This window comes from Oreochromis niloticus, linkage group LG4 (genome assembly GCF_001858045.2).
Source record: "Oreochromis niloticus isolate F11D_XX linkage group LG4, O_niloticus_UMD_NMBU, whole genome shotgun sequence".
Lineage (NCBI taxonomy): Eukaryota > Metazoa > Chordata > Actinopteri > Cichliformes > Cichlidae > Oreochromis > Oreochromis niloticus.
The window spans coordinates 30,929,770-30,946,961 of record NC_031969.2 but is presented as its reverse complement, the minus strand read 5'-3'; the positions used below and the strand labels follow the sequence as shown (position 1 = coordinate 30,946,961).

The 17,192-nt window shown below is 39.5% G+C and overlaps 2 protein-coding genes across 2 annotated transcripts; both read left to right on the top strand.

The window, feature by feature from the left end:
* The first annotated feature begins 2,918 nt into the window (after nt 1-2,918).
* On the top strand, nt 2,919-4,987 carry tmem220 (transmembrane protein 220). The gene is made up of 6 exons (XM_003460415.2): nt 2,919-3,159; nt 3,236-3,265; nt 3,359-3,419; nt 3,651-3,774; nt 4,006-4,065; nt 4,656-4,987. Exons 1-6 carry the CDS (start codon nt 3,058-3,060, stop codon nt 4,786-4,788), a joined length of 510 nt encoding a protein of 169 aa, XP_003460463.1. The 5' UTR covers nt 2,919-3,057; the 3' UTR covers nt 4,789-4,987.
* Nucleotides 4,988-5,103: 116 nt separating this feature from the next.
* sco1 (synthesis of cytochrome C oxidase 1) lies at nt 5,104-9,729 on the top strand. Its single transcript, XM_019357624.1, has 7 exons — nt 5,104-5,433; nt 7,020-7,139; nt 7,459-7,549; nt 7,706-7,903; nt 7,987-8,079; nt 9,178-9,293; nt 9,379-9,729. Exons 1-7 carry the CDS (start codon nt 5,284-5,286, stop codon nt 9,511-9,513), a joined length of 903 nt encoding a protein of 300 aa, XP_019213169.1. The 5' UTR covers nt 5,104-5,283; the 3' UTR covers nt 9,514-9,729.
* The last annotated feature ends 7,463 nt before the right edge of the window (nt 9,730-17,192 follow it).

Genomic DNA, 17,192 nt, shown 5'->3' with positions numbered 1-17,192 from the left:
TGAAAAGATTTGGATGGACATTGCTGCTCAATCATAGCTGCCTGGTCAATGTTTTTCATTAGCAATTTAGCAAAGTTGATGGTGGTGGTGTGTGTGTCTTTGTGACTGAAAGCCAGAGAGGGAGAGACAGATTTTCTGTTATAAGCTTCATGTTATGGACGCACAGTTTGAGCACTCAGGTCGCATCAGAGCATCGGGCTGTATAGTGTGAGACCATGCATCGTGACCTATGAACTTCTAACCCCTGCGATTCAATCGTACAGTTTGAGCAGGAGCTGAATAACGCGACTGAAAAAATTGCACAGTGTATGCCCAGTTTAAGAGAAGTATATCCTGTTTTTACCCTCCATTTAGGGATTAGAGTCGTCCTTGAGGGCTTTAAAAACAGAGTGCTGGGAATAGGCTTCTTTTCAGGTGTGACGAGCTCTGACAGCCTGGTCAGCTCATACCCGCTAAGGCAAACTGGCTGTTAGGCTAACCTCAGATCTCCAAAAACAATGGAGCACTTATCCAAGTAGGCTCTACCTTGACAAATCATTTAGACATTTGAAGATTATGTCACTACATTTGGACCTAAAAAAATAAATTGAAAAAAACGTAAAAGTGTATTTGGTGAAAGAAAAAAAACAGCATTTAAATATTTCACTTATACTTTGGCCCATCATCCTCCATCACTATCAGTTTTGATTTTAGTCAAAATGCGTAATGGGATACCTGGCAAGTCCACACCAACACTAACTGATTGTGGCAGTCATCAATTCTCTGTCTTGACTTGCTGTGCAGGGTAACCAATCATATTTCTAGAGTCTGTTGGCGATTGACAGCTTAATTTATTCCATGATGCACTGCAGCACAGGAACGACAAAGCAATTAAAGCGTGAAATAACTGAATGTTTTTAAATAAAATGAATGGATATTTATTGAATTAATGATATTTTATTTATTTACTGCATGATTTCATTCATGTCACTTTATTTATTTATTTATTTCATTTTGGCATCTTTGTGCCTCCATACAGTAGCGGCCGACACGCTGCAGCAGACAGAACCGACGTTCAACAGAGTTTGTTTCAAAATAAAACACAGCAGTGCTTGGCTAAAATGTATTAGGAGTCACATCAGTGTCCTTCAGAGATAATATAAGCAGGAGATATGACACAGAATCCTGAATTACATTTTATGGAATAAGAGTAAATTAAACTGAAATTAAACTGAAATTGAGGCAAATTGAATATATTAGATTAAAAAAAAGAAGTATCTAGTGGAGTTTCACCTCATTTCAGCTCACTGCCACATTGATTAAACCTGTTTGTGACTCAGTGTGGTTTCAGTGTACTCGCCTACAGAATGGGTCAAAGCGTGCCAAGAATCATCCCTCACAGCGGTACATGAAAACATCCAAATTACCAAAAGCTTTTGAACATGTTGCCCTTCTTCCTGGAAAAATCTGCAAGCTTCAGGCTGGATACATGTTAAAATAATAGTGCCTAAGGTTGCACTGAAATTCATCTGAGGTGAAACCTTTTTGTTTCTTGTTATGACCTGGATGCTGTGTTCACTCCTTATACTTCGTATAGATCACAGTTAATTTAGATAATTCTCGAAATATCTGCGTGGTACATTTAAATTAATATTCAGGGCACACTTGATCATCACAGTAAAGGACAAAAAGTGAAACTAGAGAAAAATCAGTGAGAAGTGAGAGAGCAGTGACCCGGGACCAGCACCTGCTAAACTGTCTTGTTGTTGCTGCTTCGCTGCACCTGCTGTCACTTTGATTTGCACCAAAGTAATGGATTCACAATGGTGTGTGCACACGTCTAAATCAAATTATTTATTTTAATGCAATTTTCTACCACAAAGTTTGTGGGCATGAAACATATAAACAAAATCAAACTTTATGGGTACAATATAAGAGTCAGAGTCTGTTGACTTAATGCAAAAGTGTTAAAGTTGTGTTTACACATTTATGTTTAAAAAACAGAAGAAGAATTAAAAGTATTTAAAAATCTAAGCAGCTTTGTTCGCTTTATTATAGATTTTCAGACATTTTTTTCTTTTCTGGTCTTTTTTCTGACCAGTGACAAGGTTTATACTCATGGTGCTTTTATTTTGTAAAAAACACCGGAAATCATTGCAGCAACATATCCGCCCGGCCGCCATATTGGTACGGGGAACCACCGTAATTCCTACCGCATTATTAAGGCATATATATCATAACCGGGATCTCCATTATTAAGATGAAAATATCTGATCTGTCAGAAACGTCAGACACTGGAGAGAAATTACAGCAAACCTTCAAGTTTTCATATCAAAACACACACAGAGAGAAGGAGCTTCTGTAAAATGATATTTAACTGCATGCTTTGTGTAAGTAATGTCGAAACATAGCCTGTTCCTTTTTGCGGTTTTATTTTGAACATGTTAAAATAACACAACAACAACAACAACAACAAGAAAAGACAAAAACACAATAAATCAAACCAAGCATGAGGAAAACAGAATAATCATCATCCCGATAAAACATTTAAAGGATTTAGATCATATTTCCCTGCTGTGGAGAAACTAATCAGCACCTTTACAGTAGCAGAATATGAAAACCTCTCCCTGATTCCATCATTAACCCGCTGCAAGATGGCGGCGGCAAAGACGCATCTGATCTTCTAACAGACTGACGTCACTGCGGACTTTTGGAATGTGTCCTCGATTTATTGATCAAGGCGTCCAGGAATAAAACGGTCCCGGGTTTATTTGAAGCTTTCATACACATGTTTGTTTGTTTTAGAAGCCGCCTGCGGGATATGACATATTAAATTAACAAATGTAATCACTTTTTTTTTGCCCATTATGGAAAATTATACAAAATAAAAGGTAAATATATACATAAAATAAAGAAATAATTTAACAACGCGATAGTCGCCTGAACCGTCAGCAGACGTGGTAGATATCGAGCAAACCCCTCACTGTTTTGACAGCTTTGCGGAACTGCAAGTGGGCTTGCTTTCTCACGTGTGCACGTCCCGTTGGCCCGGGCGGGGAAGTGAAACACTAAGCAGCTATGGGAGAAGTTTGTAAGGAGAGGAAGCCGTGGCTTCGTGTTGTTTGGCAAATCTGCAACGTTTTCATGTGTTTGTTCTTCGCTCTGGCGTCGTACGTTCAGGTGAGAGTTTGATTTTTTGTCCTCTCAGCACTTCTTTGAACTGTGATCAATAACTTGTCCCGACTTCCCGCTGCAGATCAATGATCCAGATGCAGGTTTATGGATGGTAAGATTACACTGTACACTTTTTTTGGTCCATGTTATTAGACATTTTGATCTTTTTGCACAGTTTATTATAAACACCACCCTCTTTTTTCAGGCTGGTTACGGCGTCCCTGCTGTTCTGTGTGCGTGTATTGTTGTGAAGCCTCATGTGACAGGTACAGGGATGAGTTTGGAGTCATTTACTAGTAGATGCTTCGCTTATTAACAATAAAGTCCTCATAAAGGGCATGAAGCTGGTATCTTACGTTGCTGCTGAACTTTACTCCGGTGCATTTCCCCACTGCTCGTAGCGCCACCCTGCGGCTGTATCCTGACTGTGCAGCTCGTTGCAGAGTTTGGGTTTTGATTTAAATTGTTTTGCGTTCTTTATTTTGTTTCCTTTACAGAGACTTTGCCCTGGAGGCGTGTTGCTGACCTTCATGTGATGATTTCCAGTGCGATCAGTGCCATGTTGGGATGGACGCTGTACAAAGAGCGAATCACACAGATCTTTCAGAAGGAGGAGGGCAGGTACGCCACACCTCACCTGATCTGAGAAAAACAAACCGTTTAAGCATTTTTAGGCTCTCCATTCAAAAAAACGTGCTGCCTATCAGTAGGTATAACTATAATGAAGCTTCACTTTATTAAAGGCAATCAGCTGTATCATTATAGTTTAATTCTGTATAAAACACTAATGTAACATATTTTGCAGATTATTATTTTTATACATTGATATTTAATATAGTTTTATCCCTTTAGAGAATTTTCAGGTCTCGTTTTGACTGCATTTTGGCTCCTCCTGTGTCGCCATTCTGGAAGGTAACAGATTTAGTTTGAATCTTATGTATTTGAATCCATTCTATAGAAGAAGATTAGTACAACTGGAGAGGGGTTTGAAAAACTCCAAAGTTTCCATCTTATACTGGCAACTTTACAGAATATTTTTGCCATTTGTTGTTTTGTTTTTTCTTAACTTTTTGATTATTTTTTTCCTTTTTACTTTTTAAAAACTTAACTCTCTATAGGTTTTCTTCTGTGTGTATGTATATATAATATATTATAATAATTAGCATAATTAGTAATATGAGATTTTTTTAGAAAAAAAAATCCTAGTGATTTTTCTGGTCATTTTTTTGTTCCTTTTTCTAAGGTAAACTCAGAGAATATCCAAATGTTTCCTCATATTTTTGTGTCAAAAGAATATCCTGTTCATGTCTTTTAAATTTAATCTTAGCTAATAAATTTAGCATTGTTAATTAATTTCTTTTTTTCTTTTTGTTTGTTTGTTGTTGTTGTTCTTTTTTTCTGCCTACATTGAGCCTATAACTCAAACATACCTTTTTGTCCTTTATATATCATCTGCTCTCTGTTCCCCCCCCCCTCATCTCCTCATCTCCTCATTTTGTCAGAGCTCCTGTCGGGATGCTCCGAGTCTCCACAGCTGCTGCCATCACAGTCTTCCCATTTGTGGCCTGGCTTTATTACCACATCAACAAGGATCTGAGATCAGACTGGCCTTCACACTGTACAACTGCGATTTAGACATCAGCCTGTTTTGGCTGATGAGACATGATTAAACACAAATCTATGACAGCTAAAATGCACTGATCTGAGTTTTTATTGAACACTTTTGTAAAATAATTAATAAAAATAAAAAAGTTTATTACTTAAACTTTATCTCCTGTTAAAGCAAATGTAATTTTCAAGTGAAATAAAATAAAATAAAGTGAATTTAAGACCAGTCTAGTCTAAAAGTAAACTTTTTTTCCATTCTTCGGGTGGCAGCATAGACACGACCAAAAGAGACAGTAGAAGAAGAAGGTTGTGACGTAATTTCCTGTGTTTAGTAACCGGTCTCTGGCTACGGATCTGAGATCAGCTAATTTTGCGTGTAGTGGCCTATTTAAAACTAGCACCGCTGCAGTATAACTGACCTGAGAACGGAGGCTAGTCCGCAGAGTTTCTGTTCACTTCTCATGCTTTACCAAAGCTGCAGCTGCTTCCTGGTTGTTGCAGCGGTTCTCTTCAGGTCCGAACATGGCTCTGAGTGTGCTGTATCACAGCCTGGGCTGCCGGCTGCTTCATAGCAGAGTCTTACAGAGTCCGGCGAAGCTCACGCTCGGCGCTTTACCGAGACAGTCGGCCCTGAAACACACGCTGTCCCCGCAGAGAACTCACTCCTACCTGGTAGGTCAAAGCTGCCTGTGTCCGCGGAGCTAGCACACTTCATTGAAACATTTAACAGTTTATAGTCATGTGGCAAACAGTCAGATGACCCGGTCTTTCTTTATAGTTTAACCAGGTTTTGTTTAGTGACAGCAATTTCCAATACTATAGCAAATAATTTTGGTGTCTTTGTCGGGGGGGAAAGCACTCAATAATTTAGAACCATCTCCATTTACACCTGCTTCACCTCCTGAAAGCACCACCTTAACCTAGTTTGGAAACTAGATGAGCCACAGACACGGGGCCAAGACCTGGATTAAGCTCAGTGCTGGACGAAGATCCATTTTCAGTCCCGTGTCACGGAAACTGGTTGTTCAAGCTGATTTATTATAGAAATTTCCAGCTCCACATATTTATTCTTGGACGTTACTACAGTAGTTTTACATATTTCCCATTTCAAATTGAGCCTTATTTGTCCTAAATAAGCAGTTTGAGCTCTAACAAACTTTGAGACACCCTTTTTCCTGATTGGCTGCCCCTCGATACATTGCTCTTTGACATAATAAACATGCAAAAGTAGAAAATATGTGAGAAACGTGAGTGTTCGGAGCAGTTCATCTCCACTGTTACCATCCCTGTGAACACTGGTGCTTGGTGACATTGATATCACAGCTGTGGACGTGCACAGTATTTGATGAAATATTAGCTCTTGATTTCCATAACTTGGGAAAGACAACGCGACTGGTGTGATCAAGCCATCAGGAACTTCAAGATTAAACCTCTTTGTTTCCTGTATGGACCTCGTAGTATTTTTATGTGTGCGTGTCTGGTGTGAATTGAATTGTGTGTCATTTATGTCAAAGTAGGCAACAAGGAGGGAGTCCACACAAGATCTTCACTTAATAAAAGATGATTTATTAAACATGCCTTGAGGCAGTGGGCGGGTTGTCACATTTAGGAATAGACAGATTTACACAGTCGATATAAAAAGTAATCAAAAACCACTAAATATAAAAAGTACATACAAATAAGATAGTAATAATAAGGTAGCAGCTTTGGTAATGCTAATAGGGGAGTGTAGCTAATTAAGCATTAAGCAGTGTAATTATTACGCTGGTGCATATGTAATGCCTACTGTATGTAAAGCTTACTGTCACAAACCTCGGTTTTAGATTGAACCTTCAGGGCAGCAGTGAAATCCAGCGTCTTTCAGCTGAGACAAGAGGAGAAGATAAAAGACATTCTGTCGAAAGATCACTTTAAAGCAGTAACCTATGCCTCATTTATGAGCGCTGAGCTGTTAGAGGTCCAGGAGTAGAGATGACTCTCGGTGCAGTTCTCATTGCTGCAGAGGGGGGCGCTGCTGTTCCTGAAATCAGAGATAAATTCCTTTGTTTTCAAGACTTACAGCAGTGACTTTAAGTAGTTAAGAGGCTGTTTTAACATTACTGCCCATCTTAGCAAGGAGAAATGCATCAGCCACATTGATGACACCCCCATATATCCACTGACTTCATCATCTAAAACTGTGGCCATGATTAATTCCAGCATTTTTATATTTTATGACTTAAATCAACTCACAGCTTCCTGTGCTTGCTCATTAACAGATGAATGTGAGTCAGCGGCACACCTGCAGAGCAACGCAATGGAAGAATCAACACAGCTTAAGAACATTTTCCTCGATGCCTCCTCCACCCTCATCAGGAGATAAGCCAAAGAAGTCTGGGGTAAGAGTTAAACGTTTATGTTACAGCTGATCCCCACCATGATCGACTCCATTTGTTCTCAATTGAAATTTTCAGACATTAAATAAGTTTTAAAGGTTCCTTTTGTCATATAGGGCAGGGACATGACTGACATTAGGGCCTGTAGTAGCAGTCTGTAGCAGTCTTCTCCCAAACTCAGCTATACCTGATTTATTTAAGGTGACCCAAAGGATATGGAGCTGTTAAAATAAGCTTACCAAGAGTTTATTTGCAGGTAGAGAATGTCACGACATAAATATCTCTATAACTATCCTTTTGCTTCCTTTTGCTCTCTTTAAAGCCTGTGACGTGGAAATCGTTAGCAGTAACGTTTGCCATTGGTGGTGCGCTGCTCGGAGGGATGAAATATTTCAAGAAAGAAAAGGAAGAAAGTAAGTATTTCACTGGTTAATGTGCTCTAAGACTAAACTTCAATGCCTGTATGGAAAGAAACAGCAGACAAGCCGTGTATTTTATAGATATAAAGGTTAAATAAAGTGATGGGGGCCCTACATGCCCCTCCTCTGTGACTCTGTTGTAATTGGCAGTGATTGAAAAAGAGAGGAACAAGTCAATAGGGAAGCCGGCACTGGGAGGCCCGTTCTCACTCATCGACCACAACAACAAGCCCACCAAGAGTGAGGACTTCCTCGGCCAGTGGATCCTCATCTACTTCGGGTTCACTCACTGCCCCGACATCTGCCCCGATGAACTGGAGAAGATGATCGAAGTAGTGGATGAAATAGGTATTTAAACTGGTTTTTTATTTGCAGCGAGAAGTCAAAGTCCTGATTTTACTCAACATTTGGCTTTTTTTGGTGTTTTGCAGACAAAATAAAAACGTTGCCAAACTTGACGCCGATCCTCATCACCATCGACCCCGACAGGGACACACCCGAGGCCTTAGCTACATATGTGAAAGGTAAAAAGGCAACGTGATCAAACTGTGCCTCAATACACGCACATGACATTTTCCACTATGATATCACGGCTCCGTCTTAGTTTTCTCTAATTTTTGTAACTGATCTTCTCAGAAGAAAAGCCAAGGTATCAACTGAACCCCTGCTTTTATAGAACCATTAGACTTCTGCTGTAGTGATGTGGTTGAATATGACAAATAGAATATTTTTAATTTTCATTACAAAGAACACCTCAGTGCTCCTGTGTGTGTATTTATATGTACAAAACTCTTATGTAACTAAATACCAAAGTCTGATAAACTGATGCAGGAAGCTAACAGCATGTCTTTATCCTGTCTTCCTTCTCTCACACCAACTGGTCGCAGCAGATGGCCCCGCCCCTCCCTGAGCCTGGTTCTGCCGAAGGTTTCTTCCTGTTAAAAGGGAGTTTTTCCTTCCCACTGTCGCCAAAGTGCTTGCTCATAGGCGGTCATATGATGGTTGGGTTTTTCTGTGTATATATTATTGTAGCGTCTACCTTACAATATAAAGCGCCTTGAGGAGGAAAATCAAAACATTTCTGTTCATCCAGTGGTCAAAAATAACAGCAGACGGACACATGCAGACATTTCTGACAAGTAACGTAACACAAAACCTTTACTGTACACAGATCGATCGCCCTAAAAAGCACTCTGAGCCAGGATCACCTGATGGTCAGACTGTGAGAGGACAAGAATTGATTCTGTTTGGTCTGTTTGTGCTTTTTGTGGTTAATGATTTAGGATAATAAGAAATAATGTGACTTATGTGAGCAGTGTTGCAGTGGTTAGCACTGATGCCTCACAGTGAGGTGGTTCTGTGTGGGCTCGAGCTCCAGTGACACTGAATGGAATAAGTGTTGAAAGTAAAACCAATGCAGCTGTGCAGAGGTTCAGATCAGGGACAAAAAAAGTTGCAAATAAATAAAGTTTTTGATTTTGGAGTTGTGGTTGCAGGTCTGCAGGTGACAGTGGTTTGTGTTGATTAGAGCTTCTTGATAAAATCTGATTATTATGCTGTCATTTAGCTACTTTAATCCTGTGTTTGTGGATGTTAAACATGCTTACTGTCTCATCTTTCAGAGTTTTCCCCAAAGCTGATTGGTCTGACGGGAACGACGGCTCAGATCAATGAAGTTTCCAGAGCGTACAGAGTGTACTTCAGTCAGGGGCCAAAGGATGAAGACAACGACTACATCGTGAGTTGCCGTCTGCTCTCGATCAGCTCTCAGAACCTCCTGCAATTTCCTTCAGTTACTAACTTTATGTGTCTGTCTTCTTTAGGTCGATCACACAATCATCATGTACCTCGTGGGACCCGACGGAGAGTTCGTGGATTATTTCGGACAGAACAAAAGAAGTGTGGAGATCACCAACTCGATAGCGGCACACATGAGGAGGTTCAAGAAGGGAAAATGAGCAGCAGCCCATTAAAGCGGACTCATCCTCAGGCGTGTCTGTGCACCACTGCCGTCTTTGCTTGGCTTTTATTTATTGTGGATACACTACTCCATAAAGATACATATCTGCAGTGACACTCGGAGGTGTGCAGTATGCCTGATATTTGCATTTTACTTTCTATGATTCTGTGATCATTTTGCATAACTGAGGAATAAAAAACAAACCCCACACACAGCTTTTTAAGTTTTTTATTTTAAGCTTGAATGACAAACATCTAGCTTCATATTTTTAATGTTTGATTTTTAAATTAAAAGTGGACCTATTCTTTCTTTTTTTTTCTTTCTTTTTATATTAAAATGGCTAAAATTTCAAATAATGTGTCAACATGCATGTGCGTCACACATTAAGGCTTCAGACTCGGATGACTCTAAATCCTCAGTTTCAGCCTGTTTTCTTTACCACTGTTTCCTCTGTAACATGCCACAGAGCATGTATATCTATAATGTGTTCACCTTGAGCAGCCAATCAGAAGATCTCGGGCTTAACAGGCGAGTGATGTGGGCTAAAACAGCTTGTTTCAATGAGAGGATTGGAGGGACTGCACCAAGGCCCAGTATAGGCTAAATAAGGATTGTTATTGAACAGAGAATCATGCAAAGCTGCTCTAGTTGAGTACAAGCTGTAGGATCATGAATGACACCACAGCAGGCTAAAAAATATTTACTTCGTTCACTTAGTTTTAAAAAAACATGATGTTTAATGACTTAACACGTAGAAAAGAAAAAATGTGGGTGATTATGGATTTAATTCTTACAGCTCACTTTGAAACACTTAACATTAAGAAAGAATACTGTAAACAAAGATGTTTAATATGTTTAGAAAAAGCCATGAGATGAGATGTAAAGGAGGATACAGAGGTTGCTTGTTGGGAGGGACAGTGGACGAGGAGGATTTGAAGCAGCAGAGGGAGTTCGCATGTCACACGTGAGCTTTAAAAACATGCAGTAAAATCTTAGACTCTGTTCTAAAACCCACAAGTAAGCAGTTAAAAGCTATGAGACAGTTTGACGTGCTCACATCTCTTACACCACTATTTTTCCTGCTAATACCAGAAAAAAAGCACAAGTTGAGTCGGAAGAAGATAAAAGCATGCATGACCTTTTCTATGAGTGCAGGTGAAAGGAATGACCTATCCTAGTCAGACAAAGCAGGACTGACTAACCCTGTCAAAGGACGACTCCTGTACGAGCCTTTTGTTACTGGATTGCTGTAAAAAGAAAAGCCAGCATCTGCACACACGTACTCATTCCTCTGGGGATCCTTTTTTCCTATTTTGAACAGTGCACAACAAAGTGAAGCAATAAAACGATGAAATAACACTTAGTGAAAAAATATAGACAGAGCAAAATGTGTTGATGACTCTATGCCTGCAGTTTTATACACTGCAAATAAAATTAACTTTAGGTAACATTTTTTTTTAAACTGCAAGCAACTGCAAGTGTTTCTTTAAGTGCAGCTGCAAAAATCTGTGATGAGATCGGCTCTCATAAGAACCACCCCAGGAAAAGAAGAGCAGCAGTTTCCCCTGCAGCAGAAGATCAGCCTCTAAAAGCACAGCAGTTACCAGTACCTCGGTTCAGAGCTCACCTCAGTGCTTTTTGCAGTTTAATCAGGAGACGCATCACAAGGTCTGGACGTGTGGAAATGCTGCAAAGAAATTAGTGAGGGACCATTAAACTGATGAAAACTGCTGAGATAAAGAAACACAAAAAACAGATGTTAGACTCGTGGAAACCTGGACTTTGGTCTGATGTCAGATCACCTGTTTTAATTAGACGCTGAGAAGGTGAACAGATGGTGTCTGTATTAATCGTTACCATCATAAAGCATGGAGGAGACACTGGTAGTGTAGGGATGAATTATCTACTGAAACTGTTGGACATCTTTTCAGAATTTGAAATCACCATGGCTACCACAACATCCTGCGGCGACGTCCCGTCCCAGCTTAGCGGGATCAGTTTTTTAAGAAGGAGGAAGGAGCTAAAATACCCCCAGGCTCTGTGAGGAGCTCACTGAGCAATGGCCTCAGCAATCACATGACCTAAATCTAGGTGAGATGGTTTAGGAGTGAATTACAAGCAGCCATGAAGAGTTTGCAAAGGCAGTATGAATATGAGTGAATAATGGTGGCAGACAGACAGAGACGGAGAAGGACAAACTCTTGACCTTTCATTCTGGAGGCAGCTGCTCAGACTATTGAGCCTCCAGTATTTGGACTGATTAATTAGGTGACAGCAAGAAACTGTGTGGATGGATGGAAACTGTTTTCACAGGCTGACAAGAAGTCTAATTCACCAAACACCAGCAGTGGGAGTAATTTTTCCACTACAGATGAATGATCAAATACCAGAAATTCAGATTACACCATGTAATCTATGTTCCAAGTAATCTATTATTTGGTGATTATTTTCTAAGGCAGGGAAATAGAGTGTTTAAAGGAAAACCAATGGGTCAGATCAATGGGTAGGAGAGGTGCACTCAGCAGTGTATAGACTGGTGTGTTCTACCAATTCAACAACACTGGGACTTGCAGTTAGTGGGGCTAGGTTAATTGGAAACACTAAATTACCCATAGGTAGTGAGTGAATGTGAGTGCAAATGGTTGTCTGTGTCTAAGCGTTAGCTCTGCGACAGCCCCCCACGACCCTGAAAAGGATAAGTGGAAGCGATTGGATGGATAAATTCCCAAAACATAAACCCTAAAGAGAGTTACTGCCACCTGCCATTAACCCAGAGTCCTGATTAGCTCATCAAGACCAGCTTTTGTCATAATTCATCAAAATGTTGTGGTTGTTAAATCTTTTTTGTGTTTGTGTCCCCTTGTTAAAAAGTTTTTACGTGGATATTATTGAAAAAACTGTCATGTATTCTTAATATAGATCCCAAACTTGAGCAGAAACCTGTGTATGAGTTATGAAAATGTTCATGGTGCCTTGAACAAAGGTGAAAAGGACTGTAGCAGGAGCTGGGTGTTTATGTTGACAAAACTTTATCAAATCTCATTTGTTGTAGATGCTGTACCTGCTCTTTCCAATATTCTTTCTTTATTTCTCATTTCTCCTTAATTGCTATACTTTTGTCTCTCTTTGCCGTCACTGATGTTGTGTATGATAGTCTTTTAAGGTTTGAGAGAGGTTTAACATATCATAAATGTTTAGTCTTTGTCAAGTCGTGAGGCTTTATGGCCAAAAATCATAGCTATTTGTACCAGTCTATGAAATATTCCTTCCTGATAGACTCATCTGATCATCTGCTGATGAAAATTTAATTCAAAACTCTTTCAGCTGATTGGTATTGTCAGCGAGTCCATGAAGACTGAGCTCAGCCATAGTGCCTAAATGTTTTTAGACAGCCTTTATCCACAGGCTGATTGTATCATTAAAAACCGCACAGTTCACTGTTCGTTGGATAATTTCCACCGTCCTTTCCTTTGGAAGAAAATCTCAGCCATTATGTAATCATGTCTAACAGACAACAAAGAGGACAGCGATCTCACCACCAGCCAGTATTGATTTATTAATATCCTTTCCGCCTGTGCACCTGTTGTAGTTCCTCCTTTGGAAATCAGATTAGAAAAGCAAACACAGCAGTCGCTTGGCCCTCCGAGGCCAGACACCACGCTCATTCCCGGAGGAGAGGGCCTCTCAGCGCTGACCGCTCTGTGGACCATTCACAGGGGAACACATTGATTTCTGGATTAACAGGCTGTTACACAGAAAATATAGCATCAGCTTCTCTTTTGTGCTTCTATTCATGATATTATTTTGGTCAGCTGATTTGATTTTTGTGCTTTAAATACACTTGAAAACTCGTTAATACAACAAACTATACATTTTTACACAATTCAAACCTCATGTTAGACGTCTTTAACATGCACCAGACTGAGGAGGAGGATTATGAACAGTAGGGGGCAGATTACAGTACTTTTCTGCTTGTCTTTTTGTTTTTGGAGGATTTTCTCCACAAGCAAAAAGTTATCAACAGTTTGTAAATGATCATATCTTGCATAACTGTGGCACAAAGATTTTGAGGTTTGGTTGGGCTTCTTGAAGTACATTAGGGATGAAATATATCAGGAAGTAATATTTTCATTTTTTTCTCTTACTGTTTTTAAAATTTTCATTCTTTGTCTGCACTTTTTTGTTGCTTTTTGTTGCTTTTGTTGTTTCTTTTGAATTTATTCACATATTTCGCACTGATTTACTGTCACAACGGTGCTTCACTCTGTTGTACATCTGTTGGCACAAGTGTACTGTAAGAATAAAAACAAAGAAATATAATAAAAAACCTGCTTCTGTGCTTTCTTTTTACTTTCTTTTTAACTCTAAGCAAAGAGCAGTGAGAGCTAAAACTAAGCTTCATTCAGACTGACAGCACAGTTGATCTGCGAGGCTTTCAGGCTCCATCAACGCCTTCCACTATCGCTCATTGTGTGCAGATCAATCGTGTTGTCAATCTAAATGTAGTGGAGTGCTTTCTTTCTTTGCTGCAGCAGCTTTGGCTCAGAAATGACACAAATCTGTGCAGGGCTTAATCCTAGTCCAACAAAGCTGACTATGAGCTCAACAGAAAGCTTCTTGCACATGTTTTGTGGCAACATGATTAGATTTTTAAAGCATTTATTGGAAGTGTGCTTTGCAGTAGTTGTACTTTTCTTTCCTGGTGACCTCCTCACCCTGTGCTTGTACGCTCTTCATCAGATCTGTTTTCCGTTGAGTCAAAGCTTTGGTCTCTGCATCAAACAAGCAGCTGATGGGGATTTTCTCCCTGCTTCTTCTTTTTCATCCAGCAACCCTTAAACTCATATCTCATGGCCTTTTCACAGTCAGACTTCCACATGCACATTTGCTGCTGTGTTGAGACATGACAGAGGGGTCGGGGTAGTGTAAGTCCCTTTGCCTGTTAGGCCCACGCTTGTCTTCCCAAAACCAATTATAATCACAGCTGTTGCCAGACCTTCAAGTGACATTAGGAGGCTATTAAATCAGCGCCAATTAGACTGTCTGTGATGCACTCCCAGACAAAATGCCCATATCATACGGATATTCTTTCTCAGTATTACCGTATCATTTCCTCTGCTGTGAGAAGGAGTAATTATAAAAAGTCAAAGTTCAATCGATCAGGCGGTATTTACCCTCAAATGGAATGCAAGAGCTGAGAGGGCCATTTGTTTATGAAGCATATGTTACGGTTTGCTGTTGTCATAATGCTTAAGATGTATGTTTATTACAAGAGGAAAGTATCTATTACATCACTATTACTTGTCTGTAATAGTGAAATTCTAGATAACAATAAACATTTCTTTTATCAGTTCTAACGTGGCTTAATCAAATATTGACCTACAGTCTAAAGTTTAGAAATGTCCCAGTTTTATTTGTATGAAATCGTGGGCTGTAGTTTTGTTTTGGAGCCTGAGATTTGCATTTTTCCAGCTCCATCTTGTTTTCTTGAAACTGGACGTGAGATGATGAAAGTGAATCTAATTAAAAATACAAGGAACACCTTATGCTCATCAGCTAATGACTTCTGATTGATCTATTGTTAGCTAACTGGCATATCCTGATTTATCCCCCTTTCTGACATAATAATAACTGTAATTTACTAAATGACTTTCATGTTATATTTAGCATCAGCTCCATGGTATCATCACATTCACTTTAAATGTGAAAGCTACCCGGAGCCAGCATCGGGGGGTCACAAGCCTGTCTATTCCTAGTGCCAGTCCTGGCTGTGTCAGGAAGGGCATTCTCCATGGAACTGGTGCCAAATCAAACATGCAGATCCAACCCCTGGGAAATAAGGGAGCAGCTGAAAGTACCAGCTTCATATTGTATTCATTATGACTTTAAACAAGTGAGTGGGCCCATAAACCTTGGGGGGAAGTGTTGACTGAGATCTTCAATCAGTTGACTATTATCCAGGCAGAGGAGCCTCCTCTTGCTGATCATTAAAAAAAATGCAGGTTTAAGGCACTTCTGCTTTGACTTCACTTTGCAGACCAAGAAAGTATGTCCAGCAAGTTTATAATGAAAGATAAAATTCCAGAAGTATCAGAGCGAAGGCAGTAGCAATCAAACGACACACACACACACACAGCTAATGAACAAGCACTTGGCGACAGTGGGAAGAAAAAACTCCCTTTTAACAGGAAGAAACCTCCAGTAGAAACAGTTGGGGGGTGACAGAGACAAGACAAAAGACATACTCTGGAGCAGAGCCAGAGATTAATAATAACTAACGATTGAATGCAGAGTTGTGTATAAACACTTAAAAAGGTGAGCGAAGATTAAACACATATCCAGCCCTAACCACATGCTTTATCCAAAAGGAAAGTTTTAAGCCTAATCTTAAAGGTAGAGAGAGTGTCTGTCTCCTGAATGCAAACTGGGAACAAAAACGACTCCAAGATTCCTCACAGTGTTACTGGAGGCCAATATTTTTAATGGTAAGTACAATAACTGCAGTTTTATCTGAATTTAGAAGCAGGTCTTTACGTGTTTAAAGCATTCCTGCAGTCAAGCTAATTGGTATGTGCCATCTGGCTTCAGAGGTAGATAAAGTTGGGTGTCATCTGCATAGCAGTGAAAAACTATGCTGTCTTCCAATGCTACTGCCGAATGGGATGCATGTATAATGTAAACAGAACTGGTCCTAGAACAGGACTGTGTGGAACTCCATAATTTACTGTAGTGTGTGAAGAAGATTCCCCATTTACATGATTAAATTGGAGTCTGTTAGATAGATATGACTCAAAACACTGCAGAGCAGTACCTTTAATACATGCTCTATTCTCTGTAATAAAATATTATGGCCAACAGTAGTGAACACTGAGATCTAGTAGGAGAAGCACAGAGATGAGTCCACTTTGTTACTTTCACCAATGCTGTTTCTGTACTTTGATGAATTCTGAAACCCGACTGAAACTCTTCAAATCAGAATTAGTTGTCAGTTAAATGTTTCTCAGTAAATTAGCCAAGCTTCTGCCCTGCTTCAACACATGATTTAACTAAAGTTGTGTTTACGGCATTTTTTTACTTTATTTGACTCTTTAAGTTAAATTTATTGAGATCATAATCCAAGTTTTTAAAAGTTAAAATTGTAAGACTGGAGCAAATTAAGGAAATCTCAACATTATCCTGACTTTTCTGTGGGGAAGTCTTTGAATAATACTGGATCCGAAGATAAAACAGTCAGCTAAGCTTCCAGTAAGTCCTGCCTTAACACTGCAGTCATATGCTATAAACGCAAACACACATATCTGCACTATATTATCTTTGGGGATGGAGACACATTAATAGAAACTTGCTCAAAGGATTTTAAATGGATTTATGGTTAATCATGTTAGCCAGGACGCAGCTTCTCACTGATTCTGTGCCAGATGCACTAAAGCATCTCATCCCATGCAATACTCCATTAACTCTTCTAATGATTTTTAGTAGAATTCAGAAATCCTGAAAATATATTCCTCCCTAAATGCTTAAAGTCATAACATCAAATAAAATATACTTAATAAGTAAATGTTGTGCATTTAAAATATAAATTGAGGAAAGTAGATTATTCAAATGATATCATATCATCACCACAGTAGTCCAACCTGGATGTGGCAATGAGTTCTGCCAACTCCTAGAAGACTAAAC

What these genes read in the sequence shown, in the direction of transcription:
- tmem220 (XM_003460415.2), top strand. Translation starts at nt 3,058, where the DNA reads ATGGGAGAAGTTTGTAAGGAGAGGAAGCCGTGGCTTCGTGTTGTTTGG. An exon ending in CTCTGGCGTCGTACGTTCAG is followed by an intron (nt 3,160 to 3,235) that starts GTGAGAGTTTGA and finishes TTCCCGCTGCAG; the next exon opens with ATCAATGATCCAGATGCAGG. An exon ending in TTTCAGAAGGAGGAGGGCAG is followed by an intron (nt 3,775 to 4,005) that starts GTACGCCACACC and finishes TTATCCCTTTAG; the next exon opens with AGAATTTTCAGGTCTCGTTT.
- sco1 (XM_019357624.1), top strand. Translation starts at nt 5,284, where the DNA reads ATGGCTCTGAGTGTGCTGTATCACAGCCTGGGCTGCCGGCTGCTTCAT. An exon ending in CAAGAAAGAAAAGGAAGAAA is followed by an intron (nt 7,550 to 7,705) that starts GTAAGTATTTCA and finishes TGTAATTGGCAG; the next exon opens with TGATTGAAAAAGAGAGGAAC. An exon ending in ATGAAGACAACGACTACATC is followed by an intron (nt 9,294 to 9,378) that starts GTGAGTTGCCGT and finishes TGTCTTCTTTAG; the next exon opens with GTCGATCACACAATCATCAT.